General features: G+C 47.6%; 1 protein-coding gene across 1 annotated transcript in view; it reads left to right on the top strand.

Moving 5' to 3' along the window:
- Positions 1 to 10,015: 10,015 nt before the first annotated feature.
- The window catches only part of LOC124025738 (exocyst complex component 6-like), a 53,529-nt gene continuing 39,100 nt past the window's right edge, over positions 10,016 to 24,444 (top strand). The window contains exons 1-2 of the mRNA XM_046339072.1: positions 10,016 to 10,029; positions 18,034 to 18,063. Coding sequence (XP_046195028.1) covers positions 18,058 to 18,063 — 6 coding nt within the window. The 5' untranslated portion in view covers positions 10,016 to 10,029; positions 18,034 to 18,057. The remainder of the gene's footprint in view (positions 10,030 to 18,033; positions 18,064 to 24,444) is intronic.

The following is a 24,444-nucleotide window of genomic DNA, read 5'->3' as shown; positions in this document are numbered from 1 at the left end:
GGGTCCCTAGTACAGGGTTAATAACTGGGAGTCTGTTCCCTCTAGGGTCCCTAGTACAGGGTTAATAACCTGTTCCCTCTCTAGGGTCCCTAGTACAGGGGTTAATAACTGGGAGTCTGTTCCCTCTCTAGAGTCTGTTCCCTCACTAGGGTCCCTAGTACAGGGGTTAATAACTGGGAGTCTTTTCCCTCTCTAGGGTCCCTAGTACAGGGTTAATAACTGGGAGTCAGAGTCCCTACAGGGGCTGTAGGGTCCCTAGTACAGGGTTAATAACTGGGAGTCAGAGCCTGGCTGTTCCTCACGTCTGGTAGAGAGGCATTGTTGGTCAGATCACGGCTGGGTCTCCATTGACTTCGTCTGGTAGAGAGGCATTGTTGGGCAGATCACGGCTGGGTCTCCATTGACATCTTCTGGTAGAGAGGCATCGTTGGGCAGATCACGACTGGGTCTCCATTGTAACCTGTAATGGACTGTAGCCCCTGGCACATGCAGCGGTCATCGAAGCCTGTGTAATATGATTCCACCTTATTCCTATAGTGTCCTTTTTGCATGATTGACTCTGCAGAAGTCATAGCGGGACTTCTTGTACTTGTTCCTGTCCTCGGCTATAGCCTCGGTTGTCTGCCATAGCCTCTGTTTTGCGGTATCCATGTCCTACAGCTCAGTGTTTATCCAGGGCTTTTGAATGGGGGAGCAGCGAAACTTCACTGTGGGGGCAACGTTGCCGATGCAGTCCCTAATGAAGTCAGTGACGGAGGTGGTTAGCTCGTTGATGTTATCTCCGGAGTCTTGGAACATATTTCAGTCAGCGCTAGAAAAGCAGTCCTGTAGCATAATCTCTGATCCTCATTACTAGAATGGAGGGAGGAGGTGGCCAGTTTCCCCTTTGCCTTAATCTCGCCAATCTCACCTCTCTCTCTTGCCTCTTTAACCCTGACGTTTACTCTTGGGTAGTCAAAAAAATGGATTGGAATTACAGAAAGATGCATCCCTCGTCTTTGGGGAGCGTTTACTCACTTGACCCCTGCCAACCAATCAACACCTCACAATGTACACAGCCACAGCTCTTATCTGCAGAACCAACACACAGCTGTAGGACTCTGCTTACACAAACGGCTCAAATCAAGCAAGTCGTCTTGACTACTTTCTTGTGTCATTCTCATTGGCACCAAAAGTTTAAAGTGTTGATATGTTGACAGAATGCGGTCGTGCCATTAAATATTTGGCATATACATTACTCTTACAGAATTTCCACGTGGGCGAGGATATTGGAAATGTAATCAACACCTATTGTTGTTTTTAACCAGGACAGAATCATTTATAACTGCCTTTTCCAACAGGGCTTTTGAGGTTTATTGATGTAGTCAGAGGACTGTTATTAGCGTGTTTTAGCCACTTCTATGTAAATGGTAGATTATTGGACACTCAACAAGGTCTGATGTCATTATTACTGAAACAGGACCCAGGTGTTAAATATAAAGATCCAGTCCATTAAAACAATTGGAGACCTCTTACACTTCATTGTTGTGATGCAAAAATTCTAGCATGATACATAGAATTAAAAAGGTTTTGTTGGATATTATTCATCCTAATCAGACAGGTTTTTTACATGGACGATCCATTGGAGATAATATACGACAAGTACTGGAAACAACAGAACACTTTGAAAAATCTGGGAAACCAGGTCTGGTTTTCAAAGCTTTGAAAAGGCTTTTGATAAAGTACGACTGGAATTTATATATAAAGGCCTGGACTATTTTAATTGAGGAGAATCTCTTATACATAGTAACCTACCTATAGTAAGTGTAAAATAGTAAATAATGACCACTTCTCCGAATGTCTTAAACTTTCGAGGAGTAAAACAAGGTTGTCCTCTTTCGACATATCTATTTGTTATGGCCAATCAAAATGTTACCTGTTAAATCAGATCCATCAATAATATCAATGGGCTAGAAATCCGGGGTTTCAAAACAAAGGTCATTATATACAGATTCACGTTTTCTTTTAAAACCACAATGTTGATCCCTCCACAACCTCATAGAGGATCCAGATACTTGTTCTAACCTCTCTGGATTCCAACCAATATTACATATTAGATCCCAAAAAAATACAACCTTGACATTTACCGTGTAGTTCACCAATAAAATGGTCTGACGGTGAAGTAGACATACTTTATTCATTTCCCGGAAGAAATTAATACATTTTTGTAGAAAGTTATTAAAAATAGATAAGATCTTGCTACCATGGAAAGGAAGATAACTGTCTATTTGTGTAAAAAATCTCCCTGATTAACTCTTTAGTCATATCCAAGTTTATCTATTTGCCTCTACACCTGATGACTTGTTTTTTGAAATTATATGAGCAAAAAAATATTCCATTTTATTTTGAATGGCAAGCCAGACAAAATTAAACGGGCCTATTTATATAATGAATATGAGTTCGGAGGGCAGAAATGATTAAATATGAAAGCATTAGACCTCTCACTGAAGGCTTCAGTTATACAAAAGCTATACTATTTATATAATGAATATGAATTCAGAGGGCAGAAATGATTAAATATGAAAGCATTAGACCTCTCACTGAAGGCTTCAGTTATACAAAAGCTATACTATTTATATAATGAATATGAATTCAGAGGGCAGAAATGATTAAATATGAAAGCATTAGATCTAGCTTCAGTTATAAAATGTCTTTAAATTCGAACTGGTTCTAAAATGGCCTTTTCCCCTTTATTCAGATTACAACCTCTCACTTTCGGTTATTTGGAAATGAAATAATCTCAAAAATATTGATATTTTTAGAACAAGTCATAGAAAGTTGGTTGAAATTTCAGTTTAATCCACCAGAAGACAGAACAAATATTAAACTAATATTATGGTTATACTCAAATATACTAATTGATAAAAACAAACGTTTTTTTTTTTTTTTACATAAACAATCTTTGTAAATTAAATCATTAATAGGACTGGTGTCACACAAAAATATATGGAAAAGTCTAAGTCTACTCTATCCAAAATTACAACCAACTAATTGCAGCATTCGTGCAAAAATGGAAGAGGCAAGTGGAAAGGGGAGAAAGTAGGGAATTTGTCGGCCGGACCTGCATTAAAGACCAACATTGGTTTCAGGAAATTGTGAAAAATAAAGTATAATGCTTTCATTTAAGGACCAAGAAATGTACAGCTGTGCCATATAGATTCCTAAGTAGTTCGGAAGAGATTTTCAATGTACCGATTCCATGACACATGGTTTATGAATTGATACACAAAACACAAAACTTTGAATTTATTGAAATTGTTCACAATTCTTGCAAAAAATAGAATGTTTATATATATATATATATATATAGATAGATATATATACTGTATATTGGAAATACAACAATCCCAGCTCTGCAGATTTTGCTCTGAAGAGACCGAATCATTTGATTATTTGTTGTGGTCTACATACTGTCCATATGTAGCTTGTTTTTGGTCGCAGGTTCAGGAATGGCGTGAACTCCGCAAATAGGACTGCTGGGTGATCTGAAAAGTCATAGTCAATCGATCAATAATTATAATACTGTTAATCGAAACATGTTATCTTTTAATTTACAATCTGTAGAAACTATCGAGAATAGAAAAGTTGAGAACTTTTGTGAAACATCACTTGTCTTGTCGTTTTGTTTTGGTTTCCAGCTGGACAGAGATCGATGACATGCTCCGTAAATCCACCAACCTGTTGTTGACGAGGACACTGAGTGGCTGTCTACAGAACCTCATCAAGAAACCCCATATAGGACTAACTGAGGTACAGTACATTATTCCCTTCATGACCAAAGGTATGTGGACACCTGCTCGTCCAACATCTCATTCCAAAATCATGGGCATTAATATGGAGTTGGTCCCCCCACCACTCTACTGAGACTTTCCACTAGATGTTGGAACATTGCTGCTATAACAGCCTCCACTCTTCTGGGAAGGCTTTCCACTAGATGTTGGAACATTGCTGCTATAACAGCCTCCACTCTTCTGGGAAGGCTTTCTACTAGATGTTGGAACATTGCTGCTATAACAGCCTCCACTCTTTGGGGAAGGCTTTCCACTAGATGTTAGAACATTGCTGCTATAACAGCCTCCACTCTTCTGGGAAGGCTTTCCACTAGATGTTAGAACATTGCTGCTATAACAGCCTCCACTCTTCTGGGAAGGCTTTCCACTAGATGTTAGAACATTGCTGCTATAACAGCCTCCACTCTTCTGGGAAGGCTTTCCACTAGATGTTAGAACATTGCTGCTATAACAGCCTCCACTCTTCTGGGAAGGCTTTCCACTAGATGTTGGAACAGCCTCCACTCTTCTGGGAAGGCTTTCCACTAGATGTTAGAACATTGCTATGGGAACTTTGCTTTCATTCCAATTCATCCCAAAGGTGTTCGATGGGGTTGAGGTCAGGGTTCTGTGCCGGCCAGTCAAGTTCTTCCACACCGATCTCGACATACCATTTCTCTATGGACCTCGCTTTGTGCACGGGGGTCTTCCTGCTGAAACAGGAAAGGGCGTTCCTCAAACTGTTTGCCAGAAAGCTGGAAGCAAAGAATCATCTAGAATGTCATTGCTGTACCGTTAAGATTTCCCTTCACTGGAACTAAGGGGCTCGAATCATGACAAACAGCCCCAGACCATTATTCCTCCTCCACCAAACTTTACAGTTGGCATTATGCATTCAGGTAGGTAGAGTTCTCCTGGCATCCACCAAACCCAGATTCGTCCGTCGGGACTGCCAGATGGTGAAGCGTGATTCATCACGCCAGAGAACGCGTTTCCACTGCTCCAGAGTCCATCCTTAAACCACTCCAGTCGACACTTGGCATACCACATGGTGATCATAGGCTTGTGTGCGGCTGCTTGGCCATGGAAACCCATTTCGTGAAGCTCCCGACTAACAGTTCTTGTGCTGGCGTTGCTTCCAGAGGCAGTTTGGAACTCAGTAGTGAGTGTTGTAACCGATCATTTTTTTATGCTCTACGCGCTTCAACACTCGACATCCCCATTCTGTGAGCTTGTGTACCTACCACTTCGCGGCTGAGCCGTTGTTGTTCCTAGACATGTCCACTTCACTATAACAGCACTTACAGTTGACTTGTTGGAAAGCTGATATATGACGGTGCCGTGTTGAAAGTGGCTGAGCTTTTCAGTAAGGCCATTCTACTGCCAATGTTTGTCTATGGAGATTGCATAGGTGTGCGTGCTCGATTTTATACACGTGTCAGCAATGGGTGTGGCTGAAATAGCCGAAGTAATTAAAGAGCAGCAGTAAAATAACAGTAGCGAGACTATATACAGGGGGGTACCGGTACAGAGTCAGTGTGCGGGGGCACCTGTTATTCAAGGTAATTGAGGTAATATGTACATGTAGGTAGAGTTATTAAAGTGACTATACATAGATAATGACAGTGGCATAAAAAGTGGGGGGGGGGACAATGCAAATAGTCTTGGTAGCCATTTGATTAGATGTTCAGGAGTCTTATGGCTTGGGGGAAGAATCTGTTTAGAAGCCTCTTGGACTAGACTGGGCGCTCCCGTACCGCTTGCTGTGCGGTAGCAGAGAGAACAGGTTATGACTAGGGTGGCTGGAGTCTGACAATTTGTATGGCCTTCCTCTGACACCGCCTGGTATAGAGGTCCTGGATGGCAGGAAGCTTGGCCACAGTAATGTACTGGGCCGTTCACACTACCCTCTGTAGTGCCTTGTGGTCGGAGGCTGAGCAGTTGCTGTACCAGGCAGTGATGCAACCAGTCAGGATGCTCTCAATGGTGCAGCTGTAGAACCTTTTGAGGATCTGAGGACCCAAATCTTTTTCAGTCTCCTGAGGGGGAGTCGGTTTTGTTGTGCCCTCTTCTCGACTGTCTTTGTGTGCTTGGACCATGTTAAATTGTTAGTGATGTGGAACTTGAAGCTTCACTACAGCCCGTCGATGAGAATGGGGGAGTGCTCGGTCCTCCTTTTCCTGAAGTCCACAATCCTCTTCTTTGTCTTGATCGCGTTGAGGGATAGGTTGTTATTCATGCACCACACGGCTCTGACCTCCTCCCTATAGGCTGTCTCGTCGTTGTCGGTGATCAGGCCTTCCACTGTTGTGTCATCAGCAAACTTATGGATGGTGTTGGAGTTGTGCCTGGCCGTGCAGTAATGAGTGAACAAGGGAGTACAGGAGGGGACTGAGCACGCACCCCTAAGGGGCCCTGTGTTGAGGATCAGTGTGGCGGATGTGTTGTTACCTACCCTTACCACCTGTGGGCGGCCTATCTAGTACAGGGTTGGACCCACCAGAAAAGCTTGAATTCTTCAGGGCATGGATTTCGGATCGCGGCGTACCGTTGACGCCAGGCAGGATGTGTCTTACCCCTCTCCTCCCCTCTATCCCTGGGACTAATCCTTCCATGACTCAACAGGAACCAGGATGTGTCTTACCCCTCTCCTCCCCTCTATCCCTGGGACTAATCCTTCCATGACTCAACAGGAACCAGGATGTGTCTTACCCCTCTCCTCCCCTCTAGCCCTGGGACTCTAATCCTTCCATGACTCAACAGGAACCAGGATGTGTCTTACCCCTCTCCTCCCCTCTATCCCTGGGACTAATCCTTCCATGACTCAACAGGAACCAGGATGTGTCTTACCCCTCTCCTCCCCTCTATCCCTGGGACTAATCCTTCCATGACTCAACAGGAACCAGGATGTGTCTTACCCCTCTCCTCCCCTCTATCCCTGGGACTAATCCTTCCATGACTCAACAGGAACCAGGATGTGTCCCTGGGACTAATCCTTCCATGACTCAACAGGAACCTGTCTTACCCCTCCTCCCCTCTATCCCTGGGACTAATCCTTCCATGACTCAACAGGAACCAGGATGTGTCTTACCCCTCTCCTCCCCTCTATCCCTGGGACTAATCCTTCCATGACTCAACAGGAACCAGGATGTGTCTTACCCCTCTCTCCCCTCTATCCCTGGGACTAATCCTTCCATGACTCAACAGGAACCAGGATGTGTCTTACCCCTCTCCTCCCCTCTATCCCTGGGACTAATCCTTCCATGACTCAACAGGAACCAGGATGTGTCTTACCCCTCTCCTCCCCTCTATCCCTGGGACTAATCCTTCCATGACTCAACAGGAACCAGGATGTGTCTTACCCCTCTCCTCCCCTCTATCCCTGGGACTAATCCTTCCATGACTCAACAGGAACCAGGATGTGTCTTACCCCTCTCCTCCCCTCTATCCCTGGGACTAATCCTTCCATGACTCAACAGGAACCAGGATGTGTCTTACCCCTCTCCTCCCCTCTATCCCTGGGACTAATCCTTCCATGACTCAACAGGAACCAGGATGTGTCTTACCCCTCTCCTCCCCTCTATCCCTGGGACTAATCCTTCCATGACTCAACAGGAACCAGGATGTGTCTTACCCCTCTCCTCCCCTCTATCCCTGGGACTAATCCTTCCATGACTCAACAGGAACCAGGATGTGTCGCAATGCTTTTCCACTCCTCAGTTGTCCAGTGTTGGTGAAGACGTTTCCAATGGAGTCGCTCCTTCTTGTTTTTAGCTGATAGGAACCCGGTCGTCTGCCCATCCGTGAAAAGGACCGATATGTTGGGCTTTCCGAGATCCTTTTATACTGCACCGTTATTTGTCTGTTTGTGAATTCAAGCTTTTTGATGGGGCTCAAATCCAGGCTCTGGCTGTGCCACTCAAGGACATTCAGAGACTTGTCCCAAATCGACTCCTGTGTTGTCTTGGCTGAGTGCTCTGGAGCAGCTTTTCATCACGGATCTCTCTCTGTACTTTTCTCCTTTCATCTTTCCCTCGATCTCCCAGTCCCAGTCCCTGCCCCTGAAAAACATCCACACGGCATACTGCTGCCACCACCATTCTTCACCGTAGGTATGTTGCCAGGTCTCCTCTAGACTTGGCATCAGACCATAGAATCTTTTTCCTGAGGAGTAGCTTTCGTCTGGCCCCTCTACCCCTCAGGAATGGTTAAGAAGAAAATGCTGGACTGCTCTGGAGTGGCCAGAGAAGAGTCCAGATCTGAATCTCGTCCAAAACGTATGGTGAGATCTGACAACAGCAGTTGGTGGAGGGCTGGAAACATTGGAGGGCACCACCTGAAACATTGACAATTAGAGCAGTTGGTGGAGGGCACCACCTGAAACATTGAGAATTAGAGCATTTGGTGGAGGGCACCACCTGAAACATTGACAATTAGAGCAGTTGGTGGAGGACACCACCTGAAACATTGAGAATTAGAGCAGTTGGTGGAGGACACCACCTGAAACATTGAGAATTAGAGCAGTTGGTGGAGGACACCACCTGAAACATTGAGAATTAGAGCAGTTGGTGGAGGACACCACCTGAAACATTGAGAATTAGAGCAGTTGGTGGAGGGCACCACCTGAAACAATGAGAATTAGAGCAGTTGGTGGTGGAGGGCACCACCTGAAACATTGAGAATTAGAGCAGTTGGTGGAGGGCACCGCCTGAAACATTGACAATTAGAGCAGTTTGTTGCTGAGGGAGGAATGGTCGTTAGAAAGGTGCAGCTCATTGATGCTAAAGGAAGCTTTGTTGTCAGTTTTCTTGGCCTAAGGCCACCAAGTACTAGCTCGGGGGTGCTAATAATTATAAACCTGAGTTTACTAAAAAACAAAATACAAAAAACTGGTTCTGCAAGGTGTGGTGAACAAAATATTTTGTTTTCTATTTGATCTTATTTGAAAAGGAATAATTTAAGAAAAGTGTAAGGTTGTTGATATATTTTCCAGTTGACCCACTTGGTCCCATTTACGTCTCTCTTTGTGTTACAGTTGGTTCAGATCATCATCAACACAACCCACCTGGAGCAGGCCTGTAAATACCTGGAGGACTTCATCACCAACATCACCAACGTCTCACCTGAGACCGTGCACACCACGCGGCTCTATGGACTTTCCACCTTTAAGGTACTGTAGGAAATCTGAAACCTCCACCAGTGTTTCTACTTCACACTAACTTGATATAACTATTAAACCAACCAAAACTTTTAAGGTATATTCATTAATCTAATTCTCTTGTGTTGCTGTTGGAATAAGGGAATTGTCATAAACTTTACAGTCTTCCAGTACATTCAGTGTGTTCATCAACGTGGATCGAACCCAGTCTTACCCTGGCGTTCAGCTCATTCTACCAACTGAGCTACACATTAGTCTCTTCTCTTGTGTTGCTGTTGGAATAAGGGAATTGTCATAAACTTTACAGGGCTTCCAGTACTTCAGCGTAGTTCATCAACGTGTACTGACGTAGTCTTACCTGGTGTTCAGCTCATTCTGTCAGTAGTAACCTCCGTAGTCTTACCTGGTGTTCAGCTCATTCTGTCAGTAGTAACCTCCGTAGTCTTACCTGGTGTTCAGCTCATTCTGTCAGTAGTAACCTCCGTAGTCTTACCTGGTGTTCAGCTCATTCTGTCAGTAGTAACCTCCGTAGTCTTACCTGGTGTTCAGCTCATTCTGTCAGTAGTAACCTCCGTAGTACTGACGTTCAGCTCATTCTGTCAGTAGTAACCTCCGTAGTCTTACCTGGTGTTCAGCTCATTCTGTCAGTAGTAACCTCCGTAGTCTTACCTGGTGTTCAGCTCATTCTGTCAGTAGTAACCTCCGTAGTCTTACCTGGTGTTCAGCTCATTCTGTCAGTAGTAACCTCCGTAGTCTTACCTGGTGTTCAGCTCATTCTGTCAGTAGTAACCTCCGTAGTCTTACCTGGTGTTCAGCTCATTCTGTCAGTAGTAACCTCCGTAGTACTGACGTTCAGCTCATTCTGTCAGTAGTAACCTCAGCTTACCTGGTGTTCATTCTGTCAGTAGTAACCTCCGTAGTCTTACCTGGTGTTCAGCTCATTCTGTCAGTAGTAACCTCCGTAGTCTTACCTGGTGTTCAGCTCATTCTGTCAGTAGTAACCTCCGTAGTCTTACCTGGTGTTCAGCTCATTCTGTAACCTAGGTCTTCACACACCTGCCGGTGTCAGGGGAACTCTGGGAGATAGTAACCTCCGTAGTGTACCTGAAGTGTTCAGCTCATTCTGTCAGTAGTAACCTCCGTAGTCTTACCTGGTGTTCAGCTCATTCTGTCAGTAGTAACCTCCGTAGTCTTACCTGGTGTTCAGTAATTATGTGTCAGTAGTAACCTAATGTGTCTGTACCTGGTGTTCATGTCTCATTCTGTCAGTAGTAACCTCCGTAGTGTTATGTGTTCAGCTCATTCTGTCTAGTAATGTGTCTTACTGGTGAGTCATTCTGTCAGTAGTATATGTTAGTTGCCTGCACCTGTGTATCAGATTCTTTCAGTAGTAATGCCGGAGTCTTACCTGGAGTTCAGCTCATTCTGTCAGTAGTAACCTCCGTAGTCTTACCTGGTGTTCAGCTCATTCTGTGTAGTAACCTATTGGACTGACGTTCATCATTCTGTCAGTAGTAACCTCCGTAGTCTTACCTGGTGTTCAGCTCATTCTGTCAGTAGTAACCTCCGTAGTCTTACCTGGTGTTCAGCTCATTCTGTCAGTAGTAACCTCCGTATGTGTCTATACTGTTGGCGTTCAGCTCATTCTGTCAGTAGTAACCTGCCTGTGTTCAGCTCATTCTGTCAGTAGTAACCTGCCGTAGTGTTCTGGTGTTCAGCTCATTCTGTCAGTAGATGGAGTCATTCTGTTGTAGTGTCTGTGAGCTATTCTGTCAGTAGTAAGTGTGTCTTAAGTGTTCAGTTCTTGTCAGTAGTAAGTGTCTTACCTGGTGTTCAGCTCATTGTGTCAGTAGTAACTTGTATCTTACCTGGTGTTCAGCTCATTACTGTCAGTAGTAACCTCTGTAGTCTTACCTGATACCCATTCTGTCAGGTACCTGTAGTATGTTCAGTTCATTCTGTACTGCAGTAACTGTGTAGTACTGGTGTTCAGCTCATTCTGTCAGTAGTAATAGTCTTACCTGGTGTTCAGCTCATTCTGTCAGTAGTAACCTCCGTAGTGTTCAGCTCATTCTGTCAGTAGTAACCTCCGTAGTACTGCGTTCAGCTCATTCTGTCAGTTAGTAACTGCAGTATGTGTCTCATGTTGTTATGTACTGCAGTACCTGTGTAGTCTTACCTGTTGGAGTTCAGTGTATTCTGTCAGTAGTAACCTGTAGTCTTACTATGTGTTGGTGTTCATGTACTGCAGTTTTGTCAGTAGTAACCTCCGTAGTCTTTGGTGTTCAGAGTTATTCTGTCAGTAGTAATTCAGTGTTGGAGTTCTGCAGTAATGGTGTTCAGCTCATTCTGTCAGTAGTATACCTATTGGAGTTATTACTGCAGTGTTCAGATCATTCTGTCAGTAGTAACCTCCGTAGTCTTCTGGTGTTCAGTTATTCTGTCAGTGTAACCTCCAGTACTGACGTTCAATTCTGTATAGTACTACGTTGTGAGTGGTGTATCCAGGATCACGCCATGCATAGATGTACTGCAAACTGAACCAGAAGATAGATGAGTTCATCCAGCTGCAGACTATGATTGGGGCATGTTGGAGTCGGATGCCAGTACAGTGGATTCCTCATGGAGTTATGTACTGCAGTACCTGTGTATTCACACACCTGTTGGAGTTATGTACTCCCCCCGCAGGCAGTGGGAACTCTGGGAGATGGTAGTGTTGTTGTTGTGAGTTATTACTGCAGTAGTGTGTTGAAGTGTTGTTCTTGTATCAGTGTTGTCACTGTGGTGACTTGTATCTACTGTGCTTCTCATTGGGTTAGTACTGCTGTAATGATGATACCCACTGTGTTGGAGTCCTGTACTGCAGTAATGTGTCTATGTGTTGGAGCTATGTACTGCAGTAATGTGTCTGTGTTGGAGTTATGTACTGCAGTAATGTGTCTATGTTGGAGTTATGTACTGCAGTAATGTGTCTATGTGTTGGAGTTATGTACTGCAGTAATGTGTATATGTGTTGGAGTTATGTACTGCAGTAATGTGTATGTGTTGGAGTTATGTACTGCAGTAATGTGTATATCCTGTTGGAGTTATGTACTGCAGTAATGTGTATAGTGTTGGAGTTATGTACTGCAGTAATGTGTATATCAGTGTTGGAGTTATGTACTGCAGTACTGTGTATATCAGTGTTGGAGTTATGTACTGCAGTAATGTGTATTCAGTGTTGGAGTTATGTACTGCAGTAATGTGTATATAGTGTTGGAGTTATGTACTGCAGTAATGTGTATAGTGTTGGAGTTATGTACTGCAGTAATGTGTCTATGTGTTGGAGTTATGTACTGCAGTAGTGTGTCTATGTGTTGGAGTGTACTGCAGTAATGTGTCTGTGTTGGAGTAATGTACTGCAGTAGTGTGTCTATGTGTTGGAGTTATGTACTGCAGTACTGTGTATTCAGTGTTGGAGTTATGTACTGCAGTAATTCAGTGTTGGAGTTGTGTCTGTGTTACTGCTGTAATGTGTCTCATGTGTTGGAGTTATGTACTGCAGTAATGTGTATTCAGTGTTGGAGTTATGTACTGCAGTACTGTGTATTCAGTGTTGGAGTTATGTACTGCAGTACTGTGTATTCAGTGTTGGAGTTGTGTACTGCAGTACTGTGTATTCAGTGTTGGAGTTGTGTACTGCAGTAATGTGTATTCAGTGTTGGAGTTATGTATTCAGTGTTGGAGTTATGTACTGCAGTAATGTGTATTCAGTGTTGGAGTTATGTACAGCAGTACTGAGTATTCAGTGTTGGAGTTATGGAATGCAGTAATGTGTATTCAGTGTTGGAGTTATGTACTGCAGTACTGTGTATTCAGTGTTGGAGTTGTGTATTCAGTGTTGGAGTTGTGTACTGCAGTACTGTGTATTCAGTGTTGGAGTTATGTACTGCAGTAATGTGTATTCAGTGTTGGAGTTGTGTATTCAGTGTTGGAGTTATGTACTGCAGTACTGTGTATTCAGTGTTGGAGTTATGTACTGCAGTACTGTGTATTCAGTGTTGGAGTTGTGTACTGCAGTAATGTGTATTCAGTGTTGGAGTTATGTACTGCAGTGCTGTGTATTCAGTGTTGGAGTTATGGAATGCAGTAATGTGTGTCAGTGTTGGAGTTATGTACTGCAGTACTGTGTATTCAGTGTTGGAGTTATGTACTGCAGTAATGTGTGTCAGTGTTGGAGTTGTGTATTCAGTGTTGGAGTTGTGTACTGCAGTAATGTGTATTCAGTGTTGGAGTTGTGTACTGCAGTACTGTGTATTCAGTGTTGGAGTTGTGTACTGCAGTAATGTGTCTATGTGTTGGAGTTGTGTACTGCAGTAATGTGTATTCAGTGTTGGAGTTGTGTACTGCAGTACTGTGTATTCAGTGTTGGAGTTGTGTACTGCAGTACTGTGTTCAGTGTTGGAGTTGTGTACAGCAGTACTGTGTATTCAGTGTTGGAGTTGTGTGACTGCAGTACCTGTGTGTCAGTGTTGGAGTTATGTACTGCAGTACTGTGTATTCAGTGTTGGAGTTGTGTACTGCAGTAGTGACCAGAGTTGTGTATTCAGTGTTGGAGTTGTGTACTGCAGTACTGTGTGTTGTGTTGGAGTTGTGTACTGCAGTAATGTGTATTCAGTGTTGGAGTTGTGTACTGCAGTAATGTGTCATGTGTTGGAGTTGTGTACTGCAGTAATGTGTCTATGTGTTGGAGTTGTGTACTGCAGTACTGTGTATTCAGTGTTGGAGTTGTGTACTGCAGTAATGTGTCTATGTGTTGGAGTTGTGTACAGCAGTACTGTGTATTCAGTGTTGGAGTTGTGTACTGCAGTACTGTGTATTCAGTGTTGGAGTTGTGTACTGCAGTACTGTGTATGGAATCAGTGTTGGAGTTGTGTACTGCAGTACTGTGTATTCAGTGTTGGAGTTGTGTAGTTGTGTACTGAGTACCAGTAATGTGTATTCAGTGTTGGAGTTGTGTACTGCAGTACTGTGTGTCTGTGTTGGAGTTGTGTACTGCTGTACTGTGTAGTCAGTGTTGGAGTTATGTACTGCAGTACTGTGTATTCAGTGTTGGAGTTGTGTACTGCAGTACTGTGTAGTCAGTGTTGGAGTTGTGTACTGCTTATCTTCGGTGCCAATTTCATTCTTTTAGTTCCACAGAAAAGCTCAAGGGAACAAGATCATTGTAGGTTATGATAATGACTTGGCATAATATTAGACTGAAGAGTGACCGGGGAGGATATGAATCGCTACAGCAAAACAACGTAACAAAATGAGATTTCTGGGGGAGAACAACTGCAATGAAACAGACCAAAGAGCCAATCCCAGTTGGTCGGGAGGTAGCTAGAGACAGAGGACATACGCTGTGCTCTTGTTGCTGGTGGAACCCCAGACCTGTTGCTGGTTGAACCCCAGACCAGACCTGTTGCTGGTTGAACCCCAGACCTGTTGCTGGTGAAACCCCAGACCTGTTGCTGGTTGAACCCCAGACCTGTTGCTGGTTGAACCCCAGACCTGTTGCTGGTTGAACCCCAGACCAGACCTGTTGCTGGTGGAACCCCAGACCAGACCTGTTGCTGGTGGAACCCCAGACCTGTTGCTGGTGGAACCCCAGACCTGTTGCTGGTTGAACCCCAGACCTGTTGCTGGTTGAACCCCAGACCTGTTGCTGGTGGAACCCCAGACCTGTTGCTGGTTGAACCCCAGACCAGACCTGTTGCTGGTGGAACCCCAGACCAGACCTGTTGCTGGTTGAACCCCAGACCTGTTGCTGGTGGAACCCCAGACCTGTTGCTGGTGGAACCCCAGACCAGACCTGTTGCTGGTGGAACCCCAGACCAGACCTGTTGCTGGTGGAACCCCAGACCAGACCTGTTGCTGGTGAAACCCCAGACCTGTTGCTGGTTGAACCCCAGACCAGACCTGTTGCTGGTGGAACCCCAGACCAGACCTGTTGCTGGTTGAACCCCAGACCTGTTGCTGGTGGAACCCCAGACCTGTTGCAGACCTGTTGCTGGTGAACCCCAGACCCAGACCCCAGACCTGTTGCTGGTGAAACCCCAGACCTGTTGCTGGTGGAACCCCAGACCAGACCTGTTGCTGGTGGAACCCCAGACCAGACCTGTTGCTGGTGGAACCCCAGACCAGACCTGTTGCTGGTGGAACCCCAGACCAGACCTGTTGCTGGTTGAACCCCAGACCTGTTGCTGGTGGAACCCCAGACCAGACCTGTTGCTGGTGGAACCCCAGACCAGACCTGTTGCTGGTGAAACCCCAGACCTGTTGCTGGTGAAACCCCAGACCTGTTGCTGATGAAACCCCAGACCTGTTGCTGGTGAAACCCCAGACCTGTTGCTGGTGAAACCCCAGACCAGACCTGTTGCTGGTGGAACCCCAGACCTGTTGCTGGTGGAACCCCAGACCTGTTGCTGGTGAAACCCCAGACCAGACCTGTTGCTGGTGAAACCCCAGACCAGACCTGTTGCTGGTGAAACCCCAGACCAGACCTGTTGCTGGTGAAACCCCAGACCAGACCTGTTGCTGGTGAAACCCCAGACCTGTTGCTGTTGGAACCCCAGACCAGACCTGTTGCTGGTGAAACCCCAGACCTGTTGCTGTTGGAACCCCAGACCAGACCTGTTGCTGGTGGAACCCCAGACCTGTTGCTGTTGGAACCCCAGACCAGACCTGTTGCTTGTGAAACCCCAGACCTGTTGCTGTTGAAACCCCAGACCTGTTGCTGTTGGAACCCCAGACCAGACCTGTTGCTGGTGGAACCCCAGACCTGTTGCTGTTGGAACCCCAGACCAGACCTGTTGCTGGTGGAACCCTAGACCTGTTGCTGGTGGAACCCCAGACCAGACCTGTTGCTTGTGAAACCCCAGACCAGACCTGTTGCTTGTGGAACCCCAGACCAGACCTGTTCCTGGTGAAACCCCAGACCAGACCTGTTGCTGGTGGAACCCCAGACCAGACCTGTTGCTGGTGAAACCCCAGTCTAGACCTGTTGCTGGTGAAACCCCAGTCTAGACCTGTTGCTGGTGAAACCCCAGACCAGACCTGTTGCTGGTGAAACCCCAGACCTTTTGCTGGTGGAACCCCAGACCTGTTGCTGGTGGAAACACCCAGACCTTTTGCTGGTGGAAACACCCAGACCTGTTGCTGGTTGAACCCCAGACCTGTTGCTGGTAGAACCCCAGACCAGACCTGTTGCTGGTGGAACCCCAGACCTGTTGCTGGTTGAACCCCAGACCTGTTGCTGGTGAAACCCCAGACCTGTAGCTGGTGGAACCCCAGACCTGACCTGTTGCTGGTGGAACCCCAGACCTGACCTGTTGCTGGTGGAACCCCAGACCTGTAGCTGGTGGAACCCCAGACCAGACCTGTAGCTGGTGGAACCCCAGACCTGACCTGTTGCTGGTGGAACCCCAGACCTGTAGCTGGTGGAACCCCAGACCAGACCTGTTGCTGGTGGAACCCCAGACCTGTTGCTGGTGGAACCCCAGACCAGACCTGTTGCTGGTGGAACCCCAGACCAGACCTGTTGCTGGTGGAACCCCAGACCAGACCTGTTGCTGGTGGAACCCCAGACCAGACCTGTTGCTGGTGGAACCCCAGACCAGACCTGTTGCTGGTGAAACCCCAGACCAGACCTGTTGCTGGTGAAACCCCAGACCTGTTGCTGGTTGAACCCCAGACCTGTTGCTGCTGAAACCCCAGACCTGTTGCTGGTTGAACCCCAGACCTGTTGCTGGTTGAACCCCAGACCTGTTGCTGGTGAAACCCCAGACCTGTTGCTGGTTGAACCCCAGACCAGACCTGTTGCTGGTGGAACCCCAGACCAGACCTGTTGCTGGTTGAACCCCAGACCTGTTGCTGGTTGAACCCCAGACCTGTTGCTGGTGGAACCCCAGACCTGTTGCTGGTGGAACCCCAGACCAGACCTGTTGCTGGTGAAACCCCAGACCTGTTGCTGGTGGAACCCCAGACCAGACCTGTTGCTGGTGGAACCCCAGACCAGACCTGTTGCTGGTGGAACCCCAGACCAGACCTGTTGCTGGTGAAACCCCAGACCTGTTGCTGGTGAAACCCCAGACCTGTTGCTGGTGGAACCCCAGACCTGTTGCTGGTGGAACCCCAGACCTGTTGCTGGTGGAACCCCAGACCTGTTGCTGGTGGAACCCCAGACCTGTTGCTGGTGGAACCCCAGACCTGTTGCTGGTGGAACCCCAGACCAGACCTGTTGCTGGTGAAACCCCAGACCAGACCTGTTGCTGGTGGAACACCAGACCAGACCTGTTGCTGGTGGAACCCCAGACCAGACCTGTTGCTGGTGGAACCCCAGACCAGACCTGTTGCTGGTGGAACCCCAGACCAGACCTGTTGCTGGTGGAACCCCAGACCAGACCTGTTGCTGGTGGAACCCCAGACCTGTTGCTGGTGGAACCCCAGACCAGACCTGTTGCTGGTGGAACCCCAGACCAGACCTGTTGCTGGTGGAACCCCCCAGACCTGTTGCTGGTTGAACCCCAGACCTGTTGCTGGTGGAACCCCAGACCTGTTGCTGGTGGAACCCCAGACCTGTTGCTGGTGGAACCCCAGACCTGTTGCTGGTGGAACCCCAGACCTGTTGCTGGTGGAACCCCAGACCTGTTGTTGGTGGAACCCCAGACCAGACCTGTTGCTGGTGGAACCCCAGACCAGACCTGTTGCTGGTGGAACCCCAGACCAGACCTGTTGCTGGTGAAAAACCCCAGACCAGACCTGTTGCTGGTTGCTTTGTACACCAGCTTCCTTATCTTGTATAAAATCATTTCCAGCTTTTTTATTCTCGTTCTGTTTTTAAGATGTTTTTCTTAAGGAATGTCTCCTCTGTCTCCCACAGTGATGTAAATCTATAATGTATTTCTCTATTGATTTGACTTCCTCTGCAAAGCATGCTGGGTCTCTGGTTTTTCTTTTCCTGTCCATTTATTGTTGCCATCCTTTCTCTCCCTCCTATTCTGGACATGTTTCATTTGTTTGGGTGGTTCTGGTTCTGCTCAGAATAACTGCAATGACCATGCTGCCATGTCGGTAAGTACCCCCCCCTACTCTGCCCCCCTCACTGTCCAACTCTGCCCCCTCCCTGCCCTACTCTGCCCTAAGATGTTTGTCCTACTCTGCCCCCCTACTCTGCCCCCCTGTCCTACTCTGCCCCCCTGTCCTACTCTGCCCCCCTGTCCTACTCTGCCCCCCCCCCCCCTGTCCCTACTCTGCCCCCCCCTCCCTGCCCTACTCTGCCCCCCCCTCCCTGCCCTACTCCCCCTGTCCTACTCCCCCTCCCTGCCCTACTCCCCCATCCCTGTCCTACCCTGCCCTACTCTGCCCTACTCTGCCCTACTTTGCCCCCTCCCTGCCCTACCCTGCCCTACCCTGCCCCCTCCCTGCCCTACACTGCCCCCTCCCTGCCCTACTCTGCCCCCTCCCTGTCCTACTCTGCCCCCTCCCTGCCCTACTCTGCCCCCTCCCTGCCCTACTCTGCCCCCTCCCTGCCCTGCTCTGCCCCCTCCCCCTGCTCTGCCCCCCCTCCCTGTCTACTCTGCCCCCTCCCTGCCCTACTCTGCCCCCTCCCTGCCCTGCTCTGCCCCCTCCCTGTCCCCTCTGCCCCCCTCCCCCTACTCTGCCCCCCTCCCTGTCCTACTCTGCCCCCCCTCCCTGTCCTACTCTGCCCCTCCTTCCCTACTCTGCCCCCTCCCTGCCCTGCTCTGCCCCCCTCCCTGCCCTACTCTGCCCCCTCCCTGCCCTGCTCTGCCCCCTCCCTGTCTACTCTGCCCCCCTCCCTGCCCTACTCTGCCCCCTCCCTCCCTGCCCTCCCTGCCCCTCTCCCTCCCCTACTCTGCCCCCTCCCTGCCCTACTCTGCCCCCCTCCCTGCCCCCTGCCCCCTCCCTGCCCTACCCTGCCCCCTCCCTGCCCTACCCTGCCCCCCTCTCTGCCCTACTCTGCCCTACTCTGCCCCTCCTTCCCTGCCCTACTCTGCCCCTCCTTCCCTACTCTGCCCCCTCCCTGTCCTACTCTGCCCCCCCTTCCCTACTCTGCCCCCTCCCTGCCCTACTCTGCCCCCTCCTGCCCTACTCTGCCCCCTCCTTGTCTACTCTGCCCCCCTCCCTGTCCTACTCTGCCCCCCCCTCCCTGTCCTACTCTGCCCCCCCCCCCCTCCCTGTCTACTCTGCCCCCCTCCCTGTCCTACTCTGCCCCCCTACCCTGTCCAGTTCTGGGTAATGCATGATCATGTCTGTACTGTGGATTTGCCTCCAGGCTTGTTCCTCCACTGGTGATGATGCTGAACTGTAGTAATTTACATACCATCCATCACGTTTAGTGCAAGTTAAATCTAATAGGTTATTTTATCTGTACATTGTCTGTAAACAGACACAGGGTGTCGATGACTTTATTTGTACAGCTCAGTATCCAGTATGTGTAACAGATTGTATGGATAACATATGGCAAATCTAATGTTTTTGGTCACATACACATATTTAGCAGATGTTATTGCTGATGTAGCGAAATACTGTGTTTCTAGCTCCAACAGTGATATCTGACTAAATGCTTGTGTTTCTAGCTCCAACAGTGAAGTAATATCTGACTTAATGCTTGTGTTTCTAGCTCCAACAGTGAAGTAATATCTGACTTAATGCTTGTGTTTCTAGCTCCAACAGTGAAGTAATATCTGACTTAATGCTTGTGTTTCTAGCTCCAACAGTGCAGTAATATTTGACTAAATACTTGTGTTCCTAGCTCCAACAGTGCAGTTGTATCTAATAATTCACAACAATATACACACATCTAAAAGTAAAATAATGGAATTAAGTATATAAATAAATAAGTATAATATATATAAGTATATAAATATTAGGACGAGCAATGTCGTAGTCTAATAGAAAACAGTATATACATACAGTATACATACAGTAACATTATTAAACTGACTAGTGTTCCATTATTAAAGTGACCAGTGATTCCATGTCTATAGGGCAGCAGCCTCTAAGGTGCAGGGATGAGAGTGTTCCATTATTAAAGTGACCAGTGATTCCATGTCTATAGGGCAGCAGCCTCTAAGGTGCAGGGATGAGAGTGACCAGTGATTCCATGTCTATAGGGCAGCAGCCTCTAAGGGGCAGGGATGAGAGTGACTAGTGTTCCATTATTAAAGTGACCAGTGATTCCATGTCTATAGGGCAGCAGCCTCTAAGGTGCAGGGATGAGAGTGACCAGTGTTTCCATGTCTATAGGGCAGCAGCCTCTAAGGTGCAGGGATGAGAGTGACTAGTGTTCCATTATTAAAGTGACCAGTGATTCCATGTCTATAGGGCAGCAGCCTCTAAGGTGCAGGGATGAGAGTGACTAGTGTTTCCATGTCTATAGGGCAGCAGCCTCTAAGGTGCAGGGATGAGAGTGACCAGTGATTCCATGTCTATAGGGCAGCAGCCTCTAAGGTGCAGGGATGAGAGTGACTAGTGATTCCATGTCTCTGTCTATAGGGCAGCAGCCTCTAAGGTGCAGGGTTGAGAGTGACCAGTGATTCCATGTCTATAGGGCAGCAGCCTCTAAGGTGCAGGGATGAGAGTGACCAGTGATTCCATGTCTATAGGGCAGCAGCCTCTAAGGTGCAGGGATGAGAGTGACCAGTGATTCCATGTCCATGTCTATAGGGCAGCAGCCTCTAAGGTGCAGGGATGAGAGTGACTAGTGTTCCATTATTAAAGTGGCCAGTGATTCCATGTCTATAGGGCAGCAGCCTCTAAGGTGCAGGGATGTGTTCCATTATTAAAGTGACCAGTGATTCCATGTCTATAGGGCAGCAGCCTCTAAGGTGCAGGGTTGAGAGTGACTAGTGTTCCATTATTAAAGTGGCCAGTGTTTCCATGTCTATAGGGCAGCAGCCTCTAAGGTGCAGGGTTGAGAGTGACCAGTGATTCCATGTCTATAGGGCAGCAGCCTCTAAGGTGCAGGGATGAGAGTGACCAGTGATTCCATGTCTATAGGGCAGCAGCCTCTAAGGTGCAGGGATGAGAGTGACTAGTGTTCCATTATTAAAGTGGCCAGTGTTTCCATGTCTATAGGGCAGCAGCCTCTAAGGTGCAGGGATGAGAGTGACTAGTGTTCCATTATTAAAGTGACCAGTGATTCCATGTCTATAGGGCAGCAGCCTCTAAGGTGCAGGGTTGAGAGTGACTAGTGTTCCATTATTAAAGTGGCCAGTGTTTCCATGTCTATAGGGCAGCAGCCTCTAAGGTGCAGGGATGAGAGTGACCAGTGATTCCATGTCTATAGGGCAGCAGCCTCTAAGGTGCAGGGATGAGAGTGACCAGTGATTCCATGTCTATAGGGCAGCAGCCTCTAAGGTGCAGGGATGAGAGTGACTAGTGTTCCATTATTAAAGTGGCCAGTGTTTCCATGTCTATAGGGCAGCAGCCTCTAAGGTGCAGGGATGAGAGTGACTAGTGTTCCATTATTAAAGTGACCAGTGATTCCATGTCTATAGGGCAGCAGCCTCTAAGGTGCAGGGATGAGAGTGACTAGTGTTTCCATGTCTATAGGGCAGCAGCCTCTAAGGTGCAGGGATGAGAGTGACCAGTGATTCCATGTCTATAGGGCAGCAGCCTCTAAGGTGCAGGGATGAGAGTGACCAGTGTTTCCATGTCTATAGGGCAGCAGCCTCTAAGGTGCAGGGATGAGAGTGACTAGTGTTCCATTATTAAAGTGACCAGTGATTCCATGTCTATAGGGCAGCAGCCTCTAAGGTGCAGGGATGAGAGTGACTAGTGATTCCATGTCTATAGGGCAGCAGCCTCTAAGGTGCAGGGATGAGAGTGACTAGTGATTCCATGTCTATAGGGCAGCAGCCTCTAAGGTGCAGGGTTGAGAGTGACCAGTGATTCCATGTCTATAGGGCAGCAGCCTCTAAGGTGCAGGGTTGAGAGTGACTAGTGATTCCATGTCTATAGGGCAGCAGCCTCTAAGGTGCAGGGATGAGAGTGACTAGTGATTCCATGTCTATAGGGCAGCAGCCTCTAAGGTGCAGGGTTGAGAGTGACTAGTGTTCGATTATTAAAGTGGCCAGTGATTCCATGTCTATAGGGCAGCAGCCTCTAAGGTGCAGGGATGAGAGTGACCAGTGATTCCATGTCTATAGGGCAGCAGCCTCTAAGGTGCAGGGTTGAGAGTGACTAGTGTTCCATTATTAAAGTGGCCAGTGTTTCCATGTCTATAGGGCAGCAGCCTCTAAGGTGCAGGGATGAGAGTGACCAGTGATTCCATGTCTATAGGGCAGCAGCCTCTAAGGTGCAGGGATGAGAGTGACTAGTGATTCCATGTCTATAGGGCAGCAGCCTCTAAGGTGCAGGGATGAGAGTGACCAGTGATTCCATGTCTATAGGGCAGCAGCCTCTAAGGTGCAGGGATGAGAGTAGCCGGGTGGTATATATATATATACACACACAACCGTTCAAAAGAAGTTTGGGGTCACTTAGAAATGTCCTTGTTTTTGAAAGAAAAACTTTTTTTTGGTCCATTTAAATAACATCACATTGATCAGAAATAGTGTAGACATTGTTAATGTTGTAAATGACTGTTGTAGCTGGACACGGCTGATTTTTAATGGAATATCTACATAGGTGTACAGAGGCCCATTTATTTGCAACCATCACTCCTGTGTTCCAATGGCACGTTGTGTTAGCTAATCCAAGTTTATCAGGCTAATTGATCATTAGAAAACCCTTTTGCAATTCTTTTAGCACAGCTGAAAACTGTTGTTCTGATTAAAGAAGCAATACAACTGGCCTTCTTTAGACTAGTTGAGTATCTGGAGCATCAGCCTTTGTGGGTTCGATTACAGGCTCAAAATGGTCAGAAACAAAGAACTTTCTTCTGAAACTCGTCAGTCTATTCTTGTTCTGAGAAATGAAGGCTATTCCATGTGAGAAATTACCAAGGAACTGAAGATCTCGTACAACTCTGTGTCCTACTCCCTTCACAGAACAGTGCAGACTGTCTCTAACTAGAATAGAAAGTGGAGTGAGAGGCCCCGGTGCACAACTCAAGCTCTAAACCCTCAGAGGTGGTATACACACATGCACCGGGGCCTCTCTCCCCACAACTCAAGCTCTAAACCCTCAGAGGTGGTATACACACGTGCACCGGGGCCTCTCTCCCCACAACTCAAGCTCTAAACCCTCAGAGGTGGTATACTCACGTGCACCGGGGCCTCTCTCCCCACAACTCAAGCTCTAAACCCTCAGAGGTGGTATACACACGTGCACCGGGGCCTCTCTCCCCACAACTCAAGCTCTAAACCCTCAGAGGTGGTATACACACGTGCACCGGGGCCTCTCTCCCCACAACTCAAGCTCTAAACCCCCCAGAGGTGGTATACACATGTGGGGAGAGGGGCATTCTTCTTACCGAACCACATGACCTTTGTTTTGCAGGTATTTTGAACAAGGTTAAGTGCAAAATAAAGCTTGTTGGACACTAAGAAAGCTTTGTTGTAGAGTGCTTAACACTAAATCCAGGGAGGGGCCAGCTGAGTATAAGACTGTATCATCTGCATATAAATGGATTAAAAGAGCTTCCTATTACCTGAGCTATGTTGTTGATGTAAATTGAGAAGAGCGTGGGGCCTAGGATCGAGCCTTGGGGTACTCCCTTGGTGACGGGCAGTGGCTGAGACCACAGATGTTCTGACTTTATACGCTGCACTATTTGACAGTGGTAGTTAGCAAACAAGCCAAAGACCCCTCAGAGACACCAGTACTCCTTAGCCGATCCACAAGAATGGATTGTCTACCGTATCAAATGCGTTGGCCAAGTCAATAAAAATAGCAGCACAACATTGCTTATAATCAAGGTCAGTGGTGACATCATTTATTACCTTTTAAGGTTGCAGTGACACATCCATAACCTGAGCGGAAACCACATTGGATACCAGAGAGCCAGTCAGTTGATTATTGAGAAGTTTTCCCAACACTTTTGATTAACAGGGCAAGATAGAAATGGGCCTATAATGGTTAGGATCAGCTTGATACTCCCCTTTTAAATAAAGGACCAACCTTGGCTGCCTTGGGAACCTCCCCAGAGGTGAGACAGGCCTTCCAAGCACTGGGAACCTCCCCAGAGGTGAGACAGGCCTTCCAAGCACTGGGAACCTCCCCAGAGTGGTGAGACAGGCCTTCCAAGCACTGGGAACCTCCCCAGAGAGGTGAGACAGGCCTTCCAAGCACTGGGAACCTCCCCAGAGAGGTGAGACAGGCACTGGGAACCTCCCCAGAGGTGAGACAGGCCTTCCAAGCACTGGGAACCTCCCCAGAGGTGAGACAGGCCTTCCAAGCACAAGCACTGGGAACCTCCCCAGAGGTGAGACAGGTCTTCCAAGCACTGGGAACCTCCCCAGAGGTGAGACAGGTCTTCCAAGCACT

Source organism: Oncorhynchus gorbuscha, unplaced genomic scaffold (assembly GCF_021184085.1).
Source record: "Oncorhynchus gorbuscha isolate QuinsamMale2020 ecotype Even-year unplaced genomic scaffold, OgorEven_v1.0 Un_scaffold_2397, whole genome shotgun sequence".
Lineage (NCBI taxonomy): Eukaryota > Metazoa > Chordata > Actinopteri > Salmoniformes > Salmonidae > Oncorhynchus > Oncorhynchus gorbuscha.
The sequence above is the reverse complement of the archived record's forward strand: the minus strand, read 5'-3'. Positions and strand labels throughout refer to the sequence as shown.